Here is a 23,377-nt window from a genome sequence, read left to right as displayed (position 1 = left end):
ATCCCGCCCTTCCAAGCGGCTCAGGGTGGCTAACAAGCGGCTAATGCCGGATTAAATAGATAAAATACAATAAAACAATATTACATATCCACAATAAAATTCATAACAGTATTTAAGGTGCTCTATTATCCTATATATAAATCCCCAAGATGGACAGTAATCCCAAATTGACGGCCAGCTTTATTAAATAGCGAGGGCTCCAGCAGTGATGTTCTCCCCCCACTTCTGCCAGGCGACACAGAGGGCCCCCCCCCCATAATAGGGGTAGATGATGGAACAGTACCACAGTGGTGGTACTGCTTCTTGCTTCTTGCTTCTCACAAAGTAGGATCTCCCACCCTTCTTTTTTTACAATTTTTTTATTTGTATTGAGGCTGGACGACCATCTCTCGGGTATGTTGCAGGGCTAACTTTCGGCTCTGCCCCTGCAGCGTGCAGGAGGGTGGACTAGATGACCTGCAAGGTCCCTTCCATCTCTTAACATTCCATGATGTCTTACGTTTCATATCCAGGCATAGTCCTTTTCTTCAACTATACATAACCAAACATCAAATACATCAGTTTCCCCCTTTATTATTCCCTCCCACCCTCACATGAGCGACCAATTGAAAGAAAGAAAAAATCCATATCATTCTATCTGCAACCATGAGCACACCCCTTATAGAGTTTTAAATCATTATCCCCCCCCCCCCCCCCCCGTTCTCTCACCCGTCTTATGTACCTAAACCATTTCTTCCTTATCTCCAACGCCTTATCTCCCCATGTCTTTTCCTGTTTTAATATCAATAGGATATCTGATTGAATCCCTTCATATAGGTACCAGTTCCATATTTCCAGAGTCCATTTCAGTGTTCCCTTCAAGCTGTGGAGTCTCGTGAACAAAAATTCCATTTTGTGAGCTCCTGGCATTAAAGTTGTGAGCGAGCGATTTGGCTACTGCATACATGAGTTTGGAGTTTGCTCTGGAGCCCTCCTTCCTGAGCCAAGGCAAAAACGTGTGAGCCGGAGGCTAAAAGACTGTGAGCTAGCTCACACTGACTCATCTTAGAGGGAACACTGGTCCATTTTAATGCCTCTTTCCATCCATAGGCTATTACCGCATGAGCCGCTAGAATCGTAGCTTTAAATAAATCCTTTTTCAATTTATCTACTTTATTCTTTCCCAGAATTCCCGTAAATCCCACCCTTCTGAGCCTGTGCGCACCGTTGGAATTCGGCTGGGGGGGGGGGCTGCAGGCACAAAATGGCCGCTGTGGGAGGTGGGGCCACACACACGTGGACGTAGGGGAAGCCCAAGGATTACGCGGCAAGAGGAACATTTAAAAAAAATACACTGGAAAGAGGAGTGAGAGAGAGAACGGAACCAACGCTGTGATAACAGCAGCCACTAACACTGTGTTAATTTCAGTCTGTACAGCCCGTCGTATCTCCAGCGGCCAATCAGAAGCCCTGCTGGGCAAGTGGCCAATCAGAAGCCCTGCTGGGCAGGTGGCCCCAAGCGGGGCCCTGGGGCGCGGGGGGGGGGGGGATTCTGTGGGTCCCAGCGCCCCAGGGTCCAAAGGGTCGGTGTGAAACTACCCCGGGGATTGAATTCACTCCGGAGAGTAAAACAGGTCAGCTTCATGCTGACATACTGTTTCATTGAACCAGAGGAGTTAGACGTGTTAGTCTGTTGCTGCCAAACAGTAAAAAGCCCAGTAGCACCTTTAAGACCTGCAAACTTTATCGCAGCATAAGCTCTCGAGAAACACAGCTCGATATGTCGTCAAAGGCTTTCACGGCCGGAATTCATTAGCTGTTGTAGATTTTCCGGGCTGTATGTCTGCGGTCTTGGCATTGTAGGACCTGACGTTTCGCCAGCAGCTGTGACTGGCATCCTCAGAGGTATAACACAGAAAGATGGAGTACTCTCTGGGTCAAGGCTGTTTCAAATACAAAAGAGCCTCCATATGCAAAAGAACCTCCTCAGGAAAGCTCCTCCATTAGCTTGTTCACAGCCTGGGGAACTCCTACAAGATCATGACTGAGCCCTACCCCACCTTCCTGAGTAGATATAAATTACCTGCCTACCATTTTTCTTCTCGCCTTGACACAGAGAGTACTCCATCCTTCTGGGTTATACCTCTGAGGATATCTCCCACTAAATTGGTTTTATTGTACTCTGATTGTATTATTTATAATTGTTTTTTGCTGTCGAAGGCTTTCACGGCCGGAGTTCATTAGCTGTTGTAGATTTCCCAGGCTGTCTGGCTGTGGTCTTGGCATTGTAGGACCTGACGTTTCGCCAGCAGCTGTGACTGGCGTCCCACGGCCATACAGCCCGGAAAAGCTGCAACAGCTAACAAACTCCAGCCAGGAAAGCCTTCAACCAACATATATAGCTGTGTTTCTCAAAAGCTTATGCTACAATAAAGTTTGTTAGTCTTAAAGATGTTACTGGGCTTCTTTACTATTTTATTGAAGTAGCCAAAGTAAAATATGACCTCCTCCTCCTCCTCCTCCTGCTGGGGGCTTTTTCTGTGCGCTTCGGTTTAGCACTCCCTGACTCAATGATTCAAGACACTACTGCAAAGACCACCTCCTTGGCGCTCTCTCTGAGGATGGCCTGACTGCCCAGGTGGAGCGCTGCCCCAGGTCTACAGGCCTCCCTCCAGTTAGAAAACCCACACTGAGATCAGTGTCTCTCCAAAGACTCTCTCTTTTTGCCGTCAAGTTGCAGCTGCCTTCTAGCGATCCTGTAGGGTTTTCAAGGCATGAGGAGGTTTTGCCATTCCCTGGGCTTCCTGGTTGGTCTCCCATCCAAATACTAACCAGGGCTGACCCTGCTTAGCTTCCGAGATCTGACAAGACTGGTATAGCCTGAGCTATCCAGGTCAGGGCATTTAAAAGGCATTGAGGGGTTTGCCATTGATTGCAGTTGAGACCAGGTTGACACATGTAGGGTAATAACCACTTTCTGCATTGTTGGGGCATATTAGGTCTAATACTTTTTGTTCTGTTTAAAATTTTTGTAATCTTGGCCTTACTGAGTTGCTTAATAGATGCCTCGTCCTGTTGACCACGTTGAGTTAAATCACGTAATCTACCTTGAGTCTCATTGGGGAAGTCTTTCTGAACTGCAATTGATAATGAGACTGCTGAATTGCAATCAATAAGGAAACGCAAGATAATGCATCCACCTGGACTGAATCAAGACCTAGGTTTCCAGTCTCATTAGCAATGCTGATTTATCCACACCTATTACCTCTCTTCGTATCTCACCTAAATCCAGTCATGCCTGCTATTATCATTCACCTGCTATTGTCATTTGCCTTCTAAAATTATTCGGCATCTGAAATCACTCCACTTTCCAATAAATAGGCAGTTGGACTCCCATTCCAGCTGTATCTGAAGAAGTGAGGCTCCCTCCAAGCTCCGGAGACTTGTGAGCAAAAATTCTACTTTGTGAGCTGCTGGTATTAAAGTTGTGAGTGAGTGATTCGGCTGCTGCATAAATTAGTTTTTTTTCTGGAGCCATCCTTCCTGAGCTAAGACAAAAATCTGTGAGCTGGAGGCTAAAAAACTGTGAGCTAGCTCACACTAACTCAGCTTAGAGGGAACACTGGTGGTGACTCACGGAAGCTCCTCCCCTGCCACAAATATTGTTAGTCTTTTAGGTGCTCCTGGACTCTTTGCTCCTTTCTACCGCTACAGACAGAATAACATGGCTACCCATCTTGAAGTAATATATATATATAAAGTTTGAGTCCAGTGGCACCTTTAAGACCAACAAAGTCTTAAGTCTAACTAACTATAAGTTAGAAGTCAAAGCCTGACATGAGACTCCCTGACTTAAAAGCTTATCCCCAGAATTAAACTTTGCTGGTGTTAAAGGTGCCGCCGGGCTCAAACTTTGTTCTGTTGTGTCAGATCCAGGGGTAATTTTGTAGAAAAAGAGGTGTAGGAGCTCATTAGCATAACATCAGCATGACTTATTTGCATATGCCACACCCCCTGACATCACCGTGTGTCAGAAGGCAACTCCCACCGCTCAGGCTCCACTGGACTGTTTTGGATTGCTAGCTATTGGGGGTGGGGGAACGTGCAGTTCTGTCCTTGCAGAGGAGGGAGAGCTTGTACCTGAATAAAACTTGGTCTTAAAGGTGCCACTGGACTGTTTTGGATTGCTAGCTATTGGGGGGGCGTGCCGCTCTGTCCTCGCAGAGGAGGGAGAACTTGTACCTGAATAAAACTTGGTCTTAAAGGTGCCACTGGACTGTTTTGGATTGCTAGCTATGGGGGGGGACACGCAGATCTGCCCTCACAGAAGAGGGAGAGCTTGTACCTGAAGGCGGGCCGGGCTGCTTACCTGGCTGCTTCTTGCTCCTCATGGCCTGACTGAGGGCTGCTGGGAGCAGGGGGTGGGGCTTGTTGCATGTGCCCACCCCCCGGACTCCTTACTGCCAGAGCTCTGCTCCTGTGCGCTCCCGCAGGAAATGACCCCTGGTCAGACCAACGCGGCCGCCCACCTGAACAGATAAAGATCACAGCCATTCCAGCAGAGGGCATCGGTCTGTGGGAAACTATGAATGCGTTCCGGGGCCAGCTCGGAGCAGGCATTAGGCGCTCTGGCGCGGGGCTCTTAATCTCCCTGAGCAATCAGCCCATGCGCCGTTGCACAAACGGGGCTCCTCAAGTTGACTGACGACTTTGAAATCTCTGTGGGGCCAGGAATGGATAAAGACCAAGGGGATTACCGAGCTAATGCTGACCAGCTGCAGCCGGAGAGGGCCGGCCTTGCCAGCGTGAGTTGCTCCCCCCAAAAAACCCAGTTCATGATTTAGTTGTGGGCCAAAATGGGGGAAGCCGTCACAGAGGAAACAAAGGCACTGCCGGCGGGAGGCTCCGCGGGCAGTGTGTGGGGTGTGGCGGTTATGCAGAGTCGGTGTGGTGGAAGAAGAAGATTTTTTTTATTTATATATTTGTTGTATTTATAACCCGCCCTCCCTGCAAGCGGGCTCAGGGTGGCTCACATTGCCTGGCACAGTGTGCCAAGGTTCATATCATAGAATCATAGAATGTTAGTTGGAAGGGACCTTGCAGGACATCTAGTCCAACCCCCTGCACTCTGCAGGAGCATAGCCGAAAGATAGCCCTACATACCTACAACATACCCAGAAGATGGTCGTCCAGCCTCCGCTTGAAAGCGTCCAGCGAAGGAGCATCTACCACCTCACGAGGCAGACTGTTCCACTGTTCAACCACTCTGACATTGAGGAAGTTTCTCCTCATATTTAGCCGGTAACGACTCCCTTGTCATTTCCACCCATTAGATCTAGTCTTGCAGTCAGGAGCAAGAGAGAATAGATCTGCTCCGTCTTCTACATGACAGCCCTTCAAATACTTGAAGACTGCAATCATGTCCCCTCTAAGCCTTCTCTTTCCCAGGCTGAACATACCCAACTCTTTCAGCCTTTCCTCGTGAGACTTGGATTCCAACCAATGTTCCCTCTAAACTGTGGAGTCTTGTGAGCAAAAATTCTACTTTGTGAGCGACTGGCATTAAAGTTGTGAGCAAGCAATTTGGCTACTGTATAAATTAGTTTGCTCTTGAATCATCCTTCCTGAGCTAAGACAAAAATGTGTGAGCCGGAGGCTACAAAACTGTGAGCTAGCTCGCACTAACTCAGCTTAGAGGGAATACTGATTCCAACCCTCTCACCATCCTGGTTGCCCTCTTCTGGACATGCTCTTCTGGATATACAGTCAAAACATTTAAAACTTAAAACATTTAATACTGTCAAAACATTTAAACAATGATTTCCAATTAAAGTGCACTCAGTGATTATTAACCAAGATGGCGTAACATGTCATGCAGGCTCAGCCAATAACAGGCTCCTAGGCAGTTTGGCTCGATCTCACTACCGCCAGCCTCCGCCACAGATATTAATAGCGGTCGTTGATGGTGATGTGGGCGGCTCCTAATTGAAGGCCTGGCGGAAGAGCTCCGTCTTGCAGGCCCTGCGGAACTGCACAAGATGCCGCAGGGCCCCGATCTCCTCCGGGAGCTCATTCCACCAGTAAGGAGCCGCCACTGAGAAGGCCCTGGCTCTAGTAGCCTCGAGCCTGGCCTCCCCGGGGCCTGGAATAACCAGTTGATGTTGCGCCCCCGACCGTAGTGCTCTCTGGGGTATATACGGGGAAAGGCGGTCCCTCAGTTATGTTGGACCCTGGTTTTATCTAGGTTTTAGGTCTAGATGGTTTTATCTAGGTTATAATTGTTTGTTAGTTGATGTAGATTTTCCAGGGTGTGTGGCCATGGTCTTGGCATGGTAGGACCTGACGTTTCGCCAGCAGCTGTGACTGGCATCCTCAGAGGTATAACACAGAAAGAGGGAGGGCACTCTCTGTGTCAAGGTTTACATGTGTTTTATTCTTCTGTAATTCGCCCTGAGCCTGCTTGGGCAGGGTTTAAATTGAAGAAATAAACAAACAAATAATAATTATAAATAGAAGAAGAGATTGGATTGATACCCCGCCCTTCACTCAGAGTCTCAAAGCAGTTTACAGTCTCCTCCCCTCCCCCTCCCCACCACAGACACCCTGTGAGGCAGGTGGGGCTGAGAGAGCTCTTCCAAGGACTGCCCTTCAGAGAACAGCTCTGAGAGAACTTGTGACTGGCCCAAGGCCACACCAGCAGCTGCGTGTGGAGGAGTGGGGAATCAAACCCGGTTCTCCCAGATTAGAGTCCGCTGCTCTTAACCAATACACCAAACTGGTTCAGAGCAGCAGACTCTGATCTGGAGAACCGGGTTCCATTCCCCGCTTCTCCCCATGGAGCCTGCTGGGTGACCTTGGGCCAGTCACAGCTCTCTCAGAATTCTCTCAATCCCACCTGCCTCACAAGGTGCCTGTTGTGGGGAGAGGAAAGGAAAGGCGATGGTAAGCCGCTTCAGGACTCCTTCGGGTAGAGAAAAGCAGGGTATAAAACATTGTCTTCTCCTCCTCCTCCATGTGGGTCTTGGGTGTGGTGAAAGTTTGCACACAAGAACCCCTGTCCCCCATGCAGCAATGCCTGTGAATCCTTTCTTGGAGTTTTTCAGCCTTGCTGCCCTTTGGTGTGGTGGTTGAGTGCGCGGACTCTAATCTGGGAGAACCGGGTTTGATTCCCCCACTCCTCCACTTGCACCTGGCTGGATGACCTTGGGCAAGCCGTAGTTCTGTCAGAGCTGTTCTTGAAAAAGAGCCGTTTCTGTCAGAGCTCTCTCAGCCCCACCTGCCTCCCAGGGTGTCTGTTGTGGGGAGGGGAAGGGAAAAGGAGTTTGTAAGCCGCTCTGAGACTCCTTCGGGTAGTGAAGGGCGGGGTATAAATCCAATCTCTTCTTCTTCTGGGTGTGATGGGAGCCCCCCCCCCCCCAACATCTATGGGATACCAGGGAATCCCTCTCACACTCCCCAAAATGAGAGATCTCTACAGGAAAGCTTCCTTACCTGGACCCGGAGGTCCTTGCATCTTTATTTATACGGCACATGCCCTTTCAGCACCTTGACATTCTAGGGCTTCTCTAAATAATTTTTCCGCTCTCGCACCCGGATCCAGCCGGGCTCATGCCTTTCCTTCCTTCCCCCCACCCCTTGGCAGTGCCAAGTCACAGCGCCAAGGAGAGCCGATTTGTCCCTTCCCCTCCTGCCCATCAGAGCCGTGTCGGCCACACCGCCTGGTGGCGCCACGCCATGCCAAGCCCCCCGCGCCCCTTCCCCTCACCGCCTTCTCTCCCACTGCAGGTCGGGAAGGGCTGCTGCGCGGCACTGAAGGCCATGGGCTCCATCGTGTACGTCACGGAGATCGACCCAATTTGCGCCCTACAGGCCTGGTAAGGAGCAAAGCCACTTCGGCCACGGACAGAAGGGCGGGGGTGGGGGTGGGGGCGCCATTTCGCAGCATAGGATTGGCTGCGGCTTTAGCCTGTCCCACCTGCAGTCGGCCAAGGGTCAGCGGCTCCCCGCCATGGCTGCGGCCAGCACTGGGGGGAACGGGAGAGGGGAAATGGACCCCGAACAGAAAACCGTGTGCTGCTGTTTGGCGTCCATTGAATTAGAGGTGGTAAAGGCTAATGGAAGGTTTTCAATTTGGTCTGGAGCATCAAAACACCTGAACAGAGGACCATCAGTGGCTATTAGCCACAAGGTATAGATGGAAGGCTCTGTCTGGGGCAAGCGATGCACTGTCTTCTTGGTGCTTGGCGGGGGGGGGCACAGTGGGAGGGCTTCTGGCGTTCTGGCCCCTCTGGTGGACCTCCTGATGGACCCTGGGTTTTGGCCACTGTGTGACACTGAGTGTTGGACTGGAGGGGCCATTGGCCTGATCCAGCACGGCTTCTCTTACTTTCTTATGGTTAAATATATGGGGCAGAGGTCCATCAATGGCTGTTAGCCACAAGGTGTAGATGGCACACTCTGTCTGGGGCAAGTGATGCTCTGTCTTCCTGGTGCTTGGCGGGGAGCAACAGTGGGAGGGCTTCTAGAGTTCTGGGCTGGCCGTTGGACCTCCCGATAGTGCCTGGGTTTCGGCCATTGTGTGACACTGAGTGCTGGACTCGATGGGCCACTGGCCTGATCCAGGATGGCTTCTCCTAAGTTCTTATGTCTGGGGCAGGTGATGCTCTGTATTCCTGGTGCTGGGGGGGCCACAGTGGGAGGGCTTCTGGAGTTCTTGCCCTGCTGGTGGACATCCTGAAGGTACCTGGGTTTCGGCCACTGTGTGACACAGAGTGCTGGACTCGATGGGCCACTGGCCGGATCCAGCATGGCTTCTCTGATGTTTTTATCTTCTAAACCCCTCCCCCCCCCCCGCTGCAGTGCTCTCGGGTTGCTTTCTGTGGGACGTTTTCTAAACAGTGCATGGCCATAACCTGTGTTGCCCGCAGAAAGGCAGGGACTGAGAGTTCACACCATCATGTTCTGGGATACATTTGTCAGGCACTCATCCAGCTCAGCTTGGAACGGGGTGGGGGTGCCTTGGAGGCAGCGCACCAGCAGGTTTTGTAGAACAGGGAGATCTCTCTGCCGATCCCCCAGTGTTTGCCACAGCCCCCGTCTGTCCGTTTCTTACAGCATGGACGGCTTCCGGCTTGTGAAACTCAACGAAGTCATTCGGCAAGTGGACATCGTCATCACCTGCACAGGTGCGTGCGTGCGGGATACCGGCGCACGGCATCGTTGGGGGAAAGGACGGCGTGGGCACAGCTGCCAGCCCCGTCGCAGGGCAGGCGTCGGCCGTGGCACGTCTTTGACCACCAACGGGCCCCAGCTCCCGTGTATTCCAGCGGGGCTCGTGGGGGCAGAACTGGCAGGCAGATGGTGCCGGTTGCCGTCACCCAGACGCAGGGCGTGAGGTTTGTTCTTCCTTTCCTTCTTCTCCAGGCAACAAAAATGTGGTGACCCGGGAACATCTGGACAGGATGAAGAACAGCTGTATCGTTTGTAACATGGGGCATTCCAACACGGAAATCGATGTGGTAAGAACGGGGCCTTTCTTCCTCGGGGGGAGGGCTGAGGAATGGTGGAATGCAGTGGGACGCTGGAAATGTGGCAAGGTTCGGAGCTCGCTTAGAGGAGAACCTCAGAAACTCCTCTGGTATCTGACGGAGGGACTTTTGGCTCTGGAAAGCTCATAAGCCGAAATCTTGTCCTCTAAGGTCCGACTGGACTCTTATCCAGCTGCTCTGGTCTACGGAGGTAGAGTCCTTTAGATCATCGGGCAGGGCAGGGCAGGGCGGGGGGGCCTGTTGCTGTGAGGAGATTCCCATTGGAGCTGTCTTCCAGACGGCCTGTGCTGTCATGTAGTTTGGTGTAGTGGTTAAGTGCACGGACTCTAATCTGGGAGAACCGGGTGTGATTCCCCACTCCTCCACTAGCACCTGGCTGGATGACCCTGGGCAAGCCGTAGTTCTGACAAAAGCTGTTCCTGAAGAAAGAGCCATTTCTGTCAGAGCTCTCTCAGCCCCACCTACCTCCCAGGGTGTCTGTCGTGGGGAGGGGAAGGGAAAGGAGATTGTAAGTCGCTCTGAGACTCCAAGTGACGGGCAGGGTATAAATCCAATCTCTTCTTCTTCTCGTGAACTCCGAAATCGGTGGCAGCGGTGAGGTGGGCATTGCTGACAGTAAAAAGTGTTAACATTTGGAAACTGCGTGGGTTAGGACAATGCCGGTGGGAGAACGTTCAGGCCACCTTTACGAAGAAAGCACAGTGCGGAATCTCCTCTGAGGGCATCCTTGGCCAAAGTGCATCCATCTTGGTTCAGTCCCTCAATTGCTCATCCTCCCACAAGCAGAGGCCATGAGGGAGCTCGGTGGAATTTGCCCAGTAGTCCAGCTGTTGGCGTAACACTCTTCTTCGTGAGACCAGAAAGAAGAAGAAGAAGAGGAGCAGGAGGAGGAGATTGGTTTTATACCCCGCCCCTCAATCAGAGTGTCAGAGCGGCTTACAAACTCCCTTCCCCTCCCCACCACAGACACTCTGTGAGGCAGGCGAGGCTGAGAGAGCTCTTTCCAGAACTGTCCTCGAGAGAACAGCTCTTGTTAGAACTATGGCTTGCCCAAGGTCATCCAGCAGCTGCAAGTGGAGGAGTGGGGACTCAAACCCGGCTCTCCCAGATTAGAGTCCGCGCACTTCACCACGACACCAAACTGGCTGATCTGAGCAGTGAAGCGGTGGGGCTCTCTCACCCGTCAGGGCGTCTTCCAGAATGCCAATCCGGAGCCAGTCGCTAAGCAACCCCTGCAGTAAACAGCCAGTAAACAGAACCCCTCCCTTGAAGGGCTGCCGTCGGATCAGACCTCCCCATGCAGAAGAACGTCAGTAGAACAGCTGGAAAATCTTAGTCCCCCAGTGGGCTTCCTCTGCAGAAAGTGTCTGGCTGTGCCATTCTGATTTTCTGTGTTGACGCCCAGCTCTCTCTGATTTCGGGTCTCACGCTCCTGCCGGCCCGGGACGCTTGGGCATCTCCAGGCCTGCGTCAAGTACATAATTAAAGACTCTGCACCTCAGAGTCTCTGGCAGAGTCTGCGTTCTTGGATGACAAGATGCAGCTGCCACTACAGGCAGTCGCCGAGCTGAGCCGGCAAACCCGCCCCAACAGGCAGAAAGAGCACCTTCAGTCTGCGCTACAAGCTAGCAAAGGGTTCTTCAGTCTGCGCTACAAGCTAGCAAACGGTTTGCTCTGAAGAAGAAGAAGAAGAAGAGATTGAATTTATACCGTGCCCTGCACTACCCAAAGGAGTCTCAGAGCGGTTTACAAACTCCTTTCCCTTCCCCTCCCCAACAACAGGCACCCTGCGAGGTAGGTGGGGCTGAGAGAGCCCTGTGCTCGTGAGAGAACAGCCCTGAGAGAACTTGTGACTGACCCAAGGCTGCACCAGCAGCTGCATGTGGAGGAGTGGGGAATCAAACCCGGTTCTCCCAGATTAGAGTCCACGCTCCTGACCACTACACCTCTGGTCTATGCTGCCGGCTTTGCACCAAGAGTCTGGCCGAGTCCGGGGTGCTTCTTCCTGCATTGTGGCTGCTGTTGTGGGCTGTGGCCATTTCGGTGTAAAAGGAGGCATCTCACGAAGCAGAACAGCTAGATTTGAAAAGAGCCAGAGTCCAATCGCGCCAGAAAGACAAACCAAATTTGTGGCAGGGGATGAGCGTGTGTGAGTCACTGCTCACTTCTTCAGAAGATCTGAGCAGCGACTCACGAAAGCGCCTGCCTGAGCAGAACAGAACTGCTGTCCTCTTCACATGGGCAACAGGCAGTACAAGACAAGGGTTCCCTCTAAGCCGAGTTGGTGTGAGCTAGCTCACAGGTTTTTTTGCCTCTCACATGTTTGCCTTCGGTCAGGAAGGATGGCTCCAGAGCGAGCTCATTCGTGCTGTAGCCCAATCGCTCACTCACCACTTTAATGCCAGTAGCTCACGAAGTGCAATTTTTGCTCACAGGACTCCACAGCTTAGAGGGAACATTGTTTAACCCTGCGTGGCTCTGGGTTGGTGCTGAACAGGGCTCCCTGTGTGAATGAGCAGCCACTCACGCCCATGGCTTAGCGGGAACACTGCCCCACCCTGGGCTGAATGGGGACCCAGGATTCTTATCTCACTACAGATACAGCTTTTCTGCCTCCAAGCATTTCTCTCCTGCTCTAATCAAGCTGGTCGCATTCTGCGCTGTCCCTTTGCCTTCTGATTCTCCCGCTTTGCCGCACCCTCCCGCCTTCCGACTGGGATGTAGAGAGGCAGGGCTCTCCGTTCCCGCTTGCCTCTGACGAAGGGAGCTGTGCCTCTCGAAAGCTTGCACCCCCGGAGACCTCGTTGGGCTTTCCGGCGCCCCAGGACTCCGATCTCGCTCTCACGCAGCGAGAGTCCCCGCGGTCGCCGTGCGAGTTGAAACCCTTTGGGCGTGCTGTCTTCCAGGCGAGCTTGCGCACCCCCGAGCTGACATGGGAACGGGTGAGGTCTCAGGTGGACCACATCATTTGGCCGGACGGGAAGAGGATCGTGCTGCTGGCAGAGGTGAGGGCGTGACCCGGGGGGGAGGGGCTTCCGGGGACCGGGTGCAGCTTCCACGGATGCATCTGCTGTTTTGATTCACGCCCCCTCCCTTGTCAACCAGGGAGGGCCCCAGGACGTTCTCTCGGGCAGCGGGTGGGCCTTGGATGCCGGGATGGGGCGAGTCAAACAGACTAGAAGGCCAACAATTAAAAACTTAATTTATATAGTATAAAAAGATACCTGTATTTATGAACAAAGAATTTAAAAGCCATCTAAGGGCCCAATCACACCTCATGTAAAAATGCCAAAATCTAGCACCCAAGGACCAATGGACTTGACCTGACGCGTTTCGGCCTGTACAGGCCTTCTTCAGAGGTCAGACGTAACGAGGAGCATATTGGCTTACATCATAGTACAATCCCATCGTACCGTTATGTAACATAGATACGAGATGGGCCAGAAAAGAACTGCTGTAAAAAAAGAAAAGAAAAATGTGAAATTAGATACATATAATAAAATGAATAAATAAACGATACCTATCTTCTACTAAAAAACCATATTGACTTACTTCCAAAGTGAAACCACTAGGCACAGAATGAAAGTATAAACGAGGCATCTTGTATCTATGTTACGTAACGGTACGATTGGATTGTACTATGATATAAGCCAATATGCTCCTCATTACGTCTGACCTCTGAAGAAGGCCTGTACAGGCCGAAACGCGTCAGGTCAAGTCCATTGGCCCTTGGGTGCTAGATTATGACATTTTTACGTGAGGTGTGATTGGGCCCTAAGATGCTTTTAAATTCTTTGTTCATAAATACAGGTATATTTTCATACTATATGTCCCACTGTGGGCTCCTCCGCAGCCGCTGCGGTGGGACTGGTGCAGCCCGCACCGGACCCACAACGCGCCTTGGAGGACGGGGCGCACCGCGTCATGGGTTCCTGGGATGCCGAGAACCGCACCAGAGACCACCCCGACACTGGGGAAGCCGAAGACGGTTGCCTGGAATCCCCATGGCTGCTACCCCCGCTCCCACTGAGGGATTGGGAGCCCCGGAGTCGGTGAAGCAGACGGGGATGTCGACAGAGAGGCAGCCCGAGACCGGCCCCGCTCCATCAGTGGGAGATACGGAACGGGCGCGCGCTCGTTCTCGGCTGCGCAGAGGCTGGAGGAACGTGACCTTACCAGAGAGAGGAGGGCAGGAGGCGCCGTGGGAGCTGGCGTCAATCCCCGTGTCTCCAGCGGAAGTGACTGCGCCCGCACCCATCCCGGCTCAGGAGGAGAATCCCAGGGAAACCCCGGGGGGAGGGACTGGGGTGGAAATGCCCCATAGAGAAAGCAGCTGGGGTGATTGGCACGCTAAGGGAGCCATGACATCACTGGAGGGGGAGGGGGAGGTGTCACAGGCCCAGGGCCACCCTGGGGCATGACACTCTATAAATTAAGTTTTTATTGCTGGCCCTCTATTCTGTTTGACTTCCTTTTTAAGGTTCTGGATCCCAGGTTTCAGGGTTAAGTGTCTCCCCCCCCCTAATTTTGGTCCCTCGCTGATGGGGTGACCCCTCTCCCTCGGGCGTGCATCCTGGGGGGGTCTCTAAGCCGGGGCTGACCCAATCCGCTCCCTTGGAGCCAGCGCCTGAGGCCTCCTCTTCTGGAGCACGTTTGTTTTTGAGAGCCGCTGCGGACACCCGGCACAGGTCGGGAGGGGACCTGCCAACAAAGGAGAGGATGCTGAGCGTGACGCCATCTCTGTCTTCCAGGGCCGCCTCCTGAACCTGAGCTGTTCCACGGTTCCTACCTTCGTGCTGTCAATCACCGCCACCACTCAGGTGAGCGGGACGTGGGAAGGAGGGGTTTCAGGATAGAAGCACTGGCTCGCTGGATCAGGCCCAGGGCCAGGCAGATGCCTCTGCCAGGCAGGGTCCGGAGGGGGCAAGACGGGGCAATTCCAGGGTTCCCAAAGCCCCAACAGCTACGCCCTGTCCATTTGCATGGGCACTTACAAAGGCGTCATGAGTGGATTTTGGGCCCCTGCCGTCACTGAGCGTTCTAAGGCCCTCCAAATTCTAGGCGACCCTCACAGTTAGAGACCGTCCTGAGCGGAACAGGCCGGGGTCGTAGCTACGGCGAGGCTTTTGGGGGCTCGGCCCCCCTTTCTTAAAGGCACAGCCCCCCACAAGAATTTCTCATGTGAATGCTTTTTAAAAACATTTTTAAACATTTCATTAAAGGTGTGCACTCCTTTAAGCAGAGTGGGGGGCTGTAGTTGACTAATTCCCGCACTGGGCAGGGGGGGGTTGGAGTAGGTGACCTCTAGGACCCCTTCTGACTCTGTGTCAAGAAACTGGTCTCCTTTCAGAGAGTTTTCCTGTCCAAGTGTGAGCTTTCTTGACTCTAGAAGTCATCACCCCCCACCTGCCGGCTTCTTCTCAGGATTGTTGCTTAGGCTGGCAGAAGTGATTAACTTGCAGCAGCTGAGAACTGCCATCTCAAGTGGTTGACAGCTTGCGATTTAGAGATCTGCCCTGGTCACAGCTTTTCTGTTGGCTCAATGGCTTTTCTTTCTGCACTGAGAACTTCAGCACCACCAGAAAATTTTTTGCCCCGCAAGCCATGAAATCCCGGCTACGAGCCTGGAACAGGCCCAAAACCCGGTAAAACGTATTGTGGGGGAACCCAGTGTTCGGGGCGCGCTTTTCAGTGTGGCTGTTCCTGAAGCTGCCGAGGGATTTTTTCTCCCAAATCCAGATGGCTGCTAATCCCAGTGACCTGCTGGTGTTTGGCATGCAACTTGGCTCACTTCCTCGATACATCTGGAATCAGATCCTCCAGTGCCATGGGTTTCTCTCGTGAGAGGAGGAAGGGCAGCAGAACCGATGAGCAGGACGTTCTGTTTGGGGGAAGAGTGCTAAACTAGATGCGCTTCTCCTGCCTTCTAATCCTGCTCCTTCTATTAAAAGAAACTCCTGCTGGCACTGGGTGTTGGAGGAGACACAGGAGTGTGGGCGTGCACGCGTTCCTGCGGAGCATTGGCTTAACAGGGCCCGGCTTTTGTTTTTGTTTGGTTCCCAGGCGCTCGCCTTGATAGAACTCTACAACGCCCCCGAAGGACGCTACAAGCAGGATGTCTATCTGCTGCCTAAGAAAATGGGTGAGTCTCTGTCCTCACCTGCCTCAGAGTCTTCCCGGGGCCCAAACCCCCGGTCCCATCCGTCCTCCCGCCCAGGTATCCAGGAAATGCGCTGCCTCTGTGGCCTGCTACTTCTGTGGCTCGCTGCGCCATGCTGTTCTCTGGCTGCGAAAGCCAAATCGCGCGCTGGTAGCCCTGGCAGGAGATTGTCAGCCACTCTGAGACTCCCGAGTGAAGGGCGGGGTATAAATCCAGTCTCTTAAGAACATAAGAGAAGCCGAATGTTGGATCAGGCCAGTGGCCCCTCCAATCCAACACTCTGTGTCACACAGTGGCCAAAAAGACCAGGGGCCATCAGGAGGTCCACCAGTGGGCCAGGACACCAGAAGTCCTCCCACTGTTGCCCCTGCCCCCCCCCCCAGGCACCAAGGATACAGAGCATCCCTTGCCCCAGACGAGAGTTCCTATGTGTACCTTGTGGCTAACAGCTACTGATGGACCTCTGCTCCAAATGTTTATCCAATTCCCCCTTGAAGCCGTCCATGCTTGTTGTACCTGCCACCCCCTCCTGTAGCTGTGAATTCCATGTGTTAATCACTCTCTGGGTGAAGAAGGACTTCTTTTTATCCGTTCTAACTCAACCACTCAGCGATTTCATGGAGTGCCCACGAGTTCTTGTATTATGAGAAAGGGAGAAAAGTACCTCTTTCTCTACCTGCTCTATCCCATGCATAATCTTATAGACCTCGATCATGTCACCCCTCAGCCGTCGTTTCTCCAAGCTAAAGAGCCCTAAGCGCTTTAACCTTTCCTCACAGGGAAAGTGTTCCAACCCTTTGATCATTCTAGTGTTTTATCATTCTTCTCCTCTTCTAACCCGGTAGTGCCCTCTTTTCCCTCCAGACGAGTACGTGGCCAATCTTCATCTCCCAACGTTCGATGCACACTTGACGGAGCTGACAGACGAGCAGGCGAAATACCTGGGACTCAACAAAAACGGCCCTTTCAAACCAAACTACTACAGGTATCTTTTAAAAAAAAGAAAAAGGGAGAGAGAAACAGAGGGGCCGGGCTGCCCTTTCAGAGGTGGGGACTCGAAGCCAGTGTTCCCTCTAAGCTGAGTTAGTGCATGCTAGCTCACAGTCTTTTAGCCTCTGCCCAGGGTTCCCTCTAAGCTGAGTTAGTGCGCACTAGCTCACAGGCTCTGAGCCCCCAGCCAGTGTTCCCTCTAAGCTGCGTTAGTGCGAGGTAGCTCACAGTCTTTTCGTCACCGGCCACTGTTCCCTCTAAGGTGAGTTAGTGCGCACTAGCTAACAGGTTTTTAGCCTCCGGCCAGTGTTCCCTCTAAGCTGAATTAGTGTGCACTAGCTCACAGGTTTTGAGCCTCTGGCCAGCGTTCCCTCTAAGCTGAGTTAGTGTGAGCTAGCTCACAGTCTTTTATCCTCTGGCTCACTCATTCTTGCCTTAGCTCAGGGAGGAGGGCTCCAGAGCAGACTGATTGATGCAGCAGCCCAATCCCTGGCTCACCACTTTAACAGCCAGGAGCGCACCAAGTAGGATTTCTGCTCACCAGGCTCCACGGCGTAGAGGGAGCCATTGCTCGAAGCAGCTGGGCGACAGGGTCTGTCTGCCCGCTCACACCAGTGGGCCCGGCAGGGACTTCAACCCACGCTGGCGGCTTGCCCACGCCCCTGCATGGGCCGCTGCTCCAGTCTCGCCCCCGCCAGCAAGAGGCAATGCCGTGACCTCCCTGCCTTGGGTGTGGGCGGAGGGCCGTCAAGGCGCAGGCGGCTCTCAGCAACCTCACACAGGGTGTTTCACGAGGACCCGGGACTTCCTTGGGGCTCTCCCATCCAAGCACGGGCCGGGGCCAACCCAGCTGAGTTTCTCAGACTGCGCTATCCCGGGCCTGAGCTAGCTCACACTGACTCAGCTTAGAGGGAACACTGGCCGTGACCTCCCTGCCTTGGGTGTGGGCGGAGGGCCGTCAAGGTGCAGGCGGCTCTCAGCAACCTCACACAGGGTGTTTCACGAGGACCCGGGACTTCCTTGGGGCTCTCCCATCCAAGCACGGGCCGGGGCCAACCCAGCTGAGTTTCTCAGACTGCGCTATCCCGGGCCATCCAGGTGAAGGGAAGGGACAGTCGGAGGCGGTCTTGCCACTACCTGCCTGTGCAGAGCAACCCTGGAGTGACGTTGCAGAGCCAGTCTGGTGTCGTGGGAGATCCAGATTTGATTCCCCACTCCTCCACTCGCACCTGGCTGGATGGCCTTGGGCAAGCCGTAGTCCTGATAAGAGCTGTCCTTGAAAAAGAGCCGCTTCTGTCAGGGCTCTCTCGGCCCCACCCACCTCACAAAGTGTTTGTTGTGGGGAGGGGAAGAGAAGGGAGTTTGTCAGCCGCTCTGAGACTCCCTTGGGTAGTGAAGGGCGGGGTATAGATCCAATCTCCTCTTCCTTCTCTTCCGCTTCTTCTTCCTCCTCCTCCTCCTCTTTTTCTTTTTCCTCTTCTTCTTCAGTTTGGTGTGGTGGTTGAGTGCGCGGACTCTAATCTGGGAGAACCGGGTTTGATTCCCCACTCCTCCACTTGCACCTGGCTGGATGACCTTGGGCAAGCCACAGTTCTGATAAGAGCTGTCCTTGAAAAAGAGCAGTTTGTGTCAGAGCTGTCTCAGCCCCACCCACCTCACAGGGTGCCTGTTGTGGGGAGGAGAAGGGAAAGGAGTTTGTCAGCCGCTCTGAGACACCTTTGGGTAGTGAAGGGCAAGGTATAAATCCAATCCCTTCTTCTCTCACCAGTTTGGTGTCGTGGTTAAGTGCGCGGACTCTAATCTGGGAGGACCGGGTTTGATTCCCCACTCCTCCACTTGCAGCTGCTGGATGACCTTGGGCAAGCCGTAGTTCTGTCAGAGCCGTTCTCTCCAGGGCAGTCCTCGAAAGAGCTCTCTCAGCAGCCCCGCCTACCTCACAGGCTGTCAACCTCACAGCGAGACTGAGGACTTGTGTGCGTGTGTGTGAGGGAGTTAATGCACAGCTAATTGGCAAGAAAGCTATAGAAATTCAGTGCAAACCCCCCACACACACATACCTCGCCTGGCAGCTAAAAATATGTCTTGCGGGCAGGAAAGAAGGACAGAGAGCCAGTTTGGTGTGGTGGTTAAGTGCACAGACTCTAATCTAGGAGAACCGGGTTTGATTCCCCACTCCTCCACTCGCAGCTGCTGGATGACCTTGGGCAAGCCATAGTTCTGTCAGAGCTGTTCTCTCAAGGGCAGTCCTCGAAAGAGCTCTCTCCGCAGCCCCGCCTACCTCACGGGGTGCCTGTTGTGGGGAGGGGAAGGGAAAGGAGTTTGTAAGCCGCTCTGAGACTCCGAGTGAAGGGCAAAGGGGTATAAATCCAATCTCCTCTTCTTCTTGGTGGTCTCCCATCCAAGGACTAATCCGGGCTGACCCTGCTTGGCTTCCGAAGTCTGACGAGATCAGGTTAGCCTCGGCCGGGGGTGGGGGAAGGCAGGGTATAAATTAATAAGCATGTTGTTTTTGCTGCCGGTTTTGGATTCCGGAAAGGCATCCTTCAGTTATCAGAAGTTTGGGAACGAGGCGGTAAAACAGCTGGGATAAGGGGCTCCTCCCACCTGTACCAAGTTACAGCACTGCACTGAGGGGCCTCTTTGGGGTAGTGCTTAGGAGCGCGGACTCTAATCTGGGAGTACCAGGTTTGATTCCTCCACTCGCAGCCAGCTGGTGTGACCTTGGGTCAGTCACAAGTTCTCTCAGAGCTGTTCTCTCAAGGGCAGTCCTCGAAAGAGCTCTCTCGGCCCCGCCTACCTCACAGGGTGTCCGTTGTGGGGAGGGGAAGGGAAAGGAGATTGTGAGCTGCTCTGAGACTCTGAGTGAAAGGCAGGATATAAATCCAATCTCCCCCTCCTCTTCCTCTTCTTCTTCTTGAGATCAACTGAATTGCGCTGTAGAACAGCGAGATTCAAGTCCAGTAGCACCTTAGATACAGACTTGTCGTTCAGTGAGGTGCAACCGGACTCAAATCCAGCAGTTCCACAGCAGACCAACTCGGTTACCCTCCCAAAACTATCTTGCCATGCACGCGTGTTCCTTTCCCCTTTCAACCTACCCACTTCTGAAGCGGAAAAGCGGGGTGCTTTTGGTCTCTCAGTCATGCATTTGATTCCCCCCCCCAACAGGTATTAACTTCCCGTGGCCGTCGCTGGAAGGAAGAGGAGGATCGGAACTGAGGGCCTCCCTCCGCTTCTGTACAGGACTCTACCCGTACCCCACCAAACGCCTGAAGTTAGAAGCCGGCTTGCTCCCGTAGTACACAGTGTGTTAGGTTATTTATTTATTAAAACTAGAATACTGTAAATACGGCCTCTGCCACTGGTGTTTTTTAAACTGCCAAGGGGGACTGCAAGATGTTGGACTTTGGAGGGGGGGTGGGGGGGCGTGTGTGTGGGAAGCTGCAGGAGGGGTGGGAAAGTGAGGAAAAGATCGTCCGGCCAATCGAATCTGATGGCAGAGTTTGTGTCCGCTTCGCGCAATTTGTCTGTCACTGTATTTCTACGCTAATGTACATCCAGGGGCAGGTAGCAGGACGTAACCGAGACAAGATGGGAAGCGAGGGCAGTTGTTGGAGCCACCCCATCGCTCTCTGTTTCCTTCCTCTCTCATTTTTCCACATCACGGCAGTCAGGAGGATGACAACAGGCTGTCAGGGAGTCGCTCCCATCGCTGCTAGTCCGGTTCCAACTTTTTCGCAGGAAACCCTTTTCTTAATTTTAGCTGCTTGTGCGGGTGGTGGTGGGGAGAAACTTACGGGGAGCCAGCCAAACAGACCACGCCCCCCGCTGGCATCTAAGGCCCGCCCCGGCAGCAGATCGAAACGTTCCAGTGGACCGTTCTCGGCCTAGAGCCTTCCTCTTGTGCGCCTGGGGTGGGGGTATCGTTCCTCCACAAAACCAGGTCTGGTGGACACACACTTTTCATCTTACGAAATTTCGAAGCCCTCCTCAGCCGGCCTGCCCACCGTTCAGTCTCCCGCAAACATGCTCCAGGAATCCCCTTTCGGAAAAGCAAGTTTTGTCGGTCACCAAAAACACGGAGCAGGCTTGCAGGGGACCAAACAGGCCGGCGCCATGAACAGAGCAGGGGCCTCCTTCGGCCACGAGAGCGCGTGGGGACATGTCTCCTGCGCCGACGTGCCACGCGGGAGCCGTGCCCCACCATGTGTGCGGCGTGGCAGGGGTGCCAACTCCAAAACGCAGGGAGATTGTCGTAGGGGATGTTAACTCCTTTTCACAAGATGGGTGGCCAGGTCAGTCCGTCTGCAGCAGTAGGAAAGAGCCAGAGTCCAGGAGCACCTGAAAGACTGACAAATAGTCAGTCTTTGCAAAATTTAAATGTGCCCTATGTTGTCGTCTCCCCCCCCTCCCCCCCGGCGTGTTGTTTTGCCTCTGTCTGGTGTTCTAGTTCAGCATTTTGAATCTTTCAGCGTAAAGTCATCGTGGGGATGTAATTCAAAAGGAGACAAACAGGATGAGGGCGACGGTCTCCTACGAGGTCCTAAGGGGGGGGGGGACAGTTGGCTGAGTGAGTCCGTGGCAAAGCCTTTTCCCCTCGGTTGGGGCACGTTTCTCGGGGAAGGGGGGGGGGGCAGGAGAAGCCTGCGTTAGCTTTGCGGCTCAGTTTCTCCATGCCGCCCTTCTGCTCATCTTGCAACAAACCGGACCACAGCATATGTGGCTAAGTCAAACACTAAATCACCCTGTATCATTTTACATTTTTTCCCCTGTTTTTATATTATGCTCCGTGTGAATTATTAAAGTATTTTTTAGAATGATTCGTTAACACAAATACAACTTAAGCATTAACTGTGACACTCAACAGTACATTCAGAATGTCACTTCTGTAGGAATATTGACAGCCAATAATAAGGTCTGGTCTTAGGCACAAGGTCCTAGTCTAATATAGTTTAGTGTCGTGGTTAAGTGCCCGGACTCTAATCTGGGAGAACCGGGTTTGATTCCCCACTCCTCCACTTGCAGCTGCTGATGTGACCTTGGGTCAGTCACCAGCTCTGGCACAGCTGTCCTTGAAAGAGAGCAGTTTGTGTCAAGAGCTCTCTCAGCCCCACCCACCTCACAGGGTGTCTATTGTGGGGAGGGGAAGGGAGAGGAGTTTGTCAGCCGCTCTGAGACTCCAAGTGAAGGGCGGGGTATAAATCCAATCTCTTCTTCTTCTCCTCCTCCTCTTATTATAAAAACAACTAAGACAAACAACGGCGTCATTCCGTTTGCGTACTCTTCATCAGGTTTGTCTGTTGTTGTTGATTCCTCACAATCTCGAAGTACTGAAGGCAATGTTTCAAGAATTCTTAGTACTAGTTCATGTACTATATTGGTGCCACGCTATTGCGTTTAAGTTCTGGTGGCTGGGAATCGCCCATATTAAACTGTGATGTGACTAGGTCTACAATACATTTCAGATGGCTGAACTTCTCCCGTGTGGCAAACGTATCTCCGTGGAGAACCTAAGAGCTGCGACAGGTGTACAATTGTAGACTGATACACGGTGGTTTAGTGTTTTACTTCTGCGCATCTTGACAAACTGTCTCTGAACGTGCTTGCGTCTCCTTCTTCTTCTTCCCTGTAATTGGGGCCTTCTGTATGCATTTGTGGAAATGCCGCAGCAGGCACAGTTGAGCCCGTCTACCTGTACCAGCCTTAACGAATCACTTTCCAGTCAAAGCGTGGGACAGGGGGAACCTCGAAAGGGATCTTGTAAGGAAAATGGATCCAGGCACGCGGCCGTGTTGGTCTGCCACAGGAGAGCGAAGCTTGAGTCCAGTTTTATGTGCTCATTGTTTCTAGCAGAGGTTTCCACAAACATAACTCTTCCTTACAGGACCAAAGTTTGAGTCCAGCGGCACCTTTAAGACCATCAAAGTTTATTCCGGCTAGAAGCTTTTGTGTATTTGAAGAAGAATGGGTGTTCACGAGAGCGTATACCCGGAATTAAACTTTGTTGGTCTTAAAGGTGCCGCTGGACTCAAACTTTGGTCCTGTAAGGAAGAGTGATGTTTGTGGAAACCTCTGCTAGAAACAACGAGCAGATAAAACTCACAAGGTCTCTGGGTGCATAGGTCAGGTTACCGACTCCAGCTTGGGAAATGTCTGGAGATGTGGTTTGGGGGGGGGGGGGCTGGACAGAGAAATCTGGGAGAGATTTCGCCTAGGATCAGTGGTGCACCGAAGAGTTTGTGCTCTGAAGCGGCCATTTCCTCCAGGGAAACTGATCTCCGTGGTCTGGAGATCAGCCGTAGTTCTGGGAGCCTCGGAGGTCAAATTCAGCATGAGGGAGCTGTTGGGAAACGGAAAGCAGAAACACCTGGAAGAGAGGACTATTGGGAAAACACAGCTGATGAGAGGTATTTGGTGGGGGAGGAAAAGCAACAGGCAGTGGAGCATGAACTGACAGTCCGGCAGCTTTCTGCAGATAGATCCCTGGTCACTTAGAGGCCCCCTCCATCCATTCAGTAGAAAAGGCCAGCCTAACCAGGGGTCATTCCGCAGAAAAAGAGGTGCAGGAGCTCATTCGCATAACTCATTAGCATGTGCCACACCCCCTGACATCACCGGAAGTGTGTCAGAAGGCAACACCCACCGCTCAGGCTCCACTGGACTGTTTTCGATTGCTAGCTATTGGGGGGGGGGGGGCGGG

General features: G+C 52.9%; 1 protein-coding gene across 1 annotated transcript in view; it reads left to right on the top strand.

Annotated features, from left to right (window-relative positions):
* The window catches only part of AHCYL2 (adenosylhomocysteinase like 2), a 53,044-nt gene extending 33,068 nt beyond the window's left edge, over nt 1-19,976 (top strand). The window contains exons 9-17 of the mRNA XM_015420859.1: nt 7,765-7,853; nt 9,094-9,164; nt 9,403-9,497; nt 12,434-12,532; nt 14,279-14,347; nt 15,591-15,669; nt 16,552-16,672; nt 19,064-19,095; nt 19,846-19,976. Of these exons, the coding sequence (XP_015276345.1) occupies nt 7,765-7,853; nt 9,094-9,164; nt 9,403-9,497; nt 12,434-12,532; nt 14,279-14,347; nt 15,591-15,669; nt 16,552-16,672; nt 19,064-19,095; nt 19,846-19,976 (786 nt within the window). The remainder of the gene's footprint in view (nt 1-7,764; nt 7,854-9,093; nt 9,165-9,402; nt 9,498-12,433; nt 12,533-14,278; nt 14,348-15,590; nt 15,670-16,551; nt 16,673-19,063; nt 19,096-19,845) is intronic.
* The last annotated feature ends 3,401 nt before the right edge of the window (nt 19,977-23,377 follow it).

Source organism: Gekko japonicus, unplaced genomic scaffold (genome assembly GCF_001447785.1).
Source record: "Gekko japonicus isolate JY-2015 unplaced genomic scaffold, Gekko_japonicus_V1.1 scaffold2223, whole genome shotgun sequence".
In the NCBI taxonomy this organism is placed as follows: domain Eukaryota; kingdom Metazoa; phylum Chordata; class Lepidosauria; order Squamata; family Gekkonidae; genus Gekko; species Gekko japonicus.
This window is presented reverse-complemented; position numbering and strand designations above follow the sequence as displayed.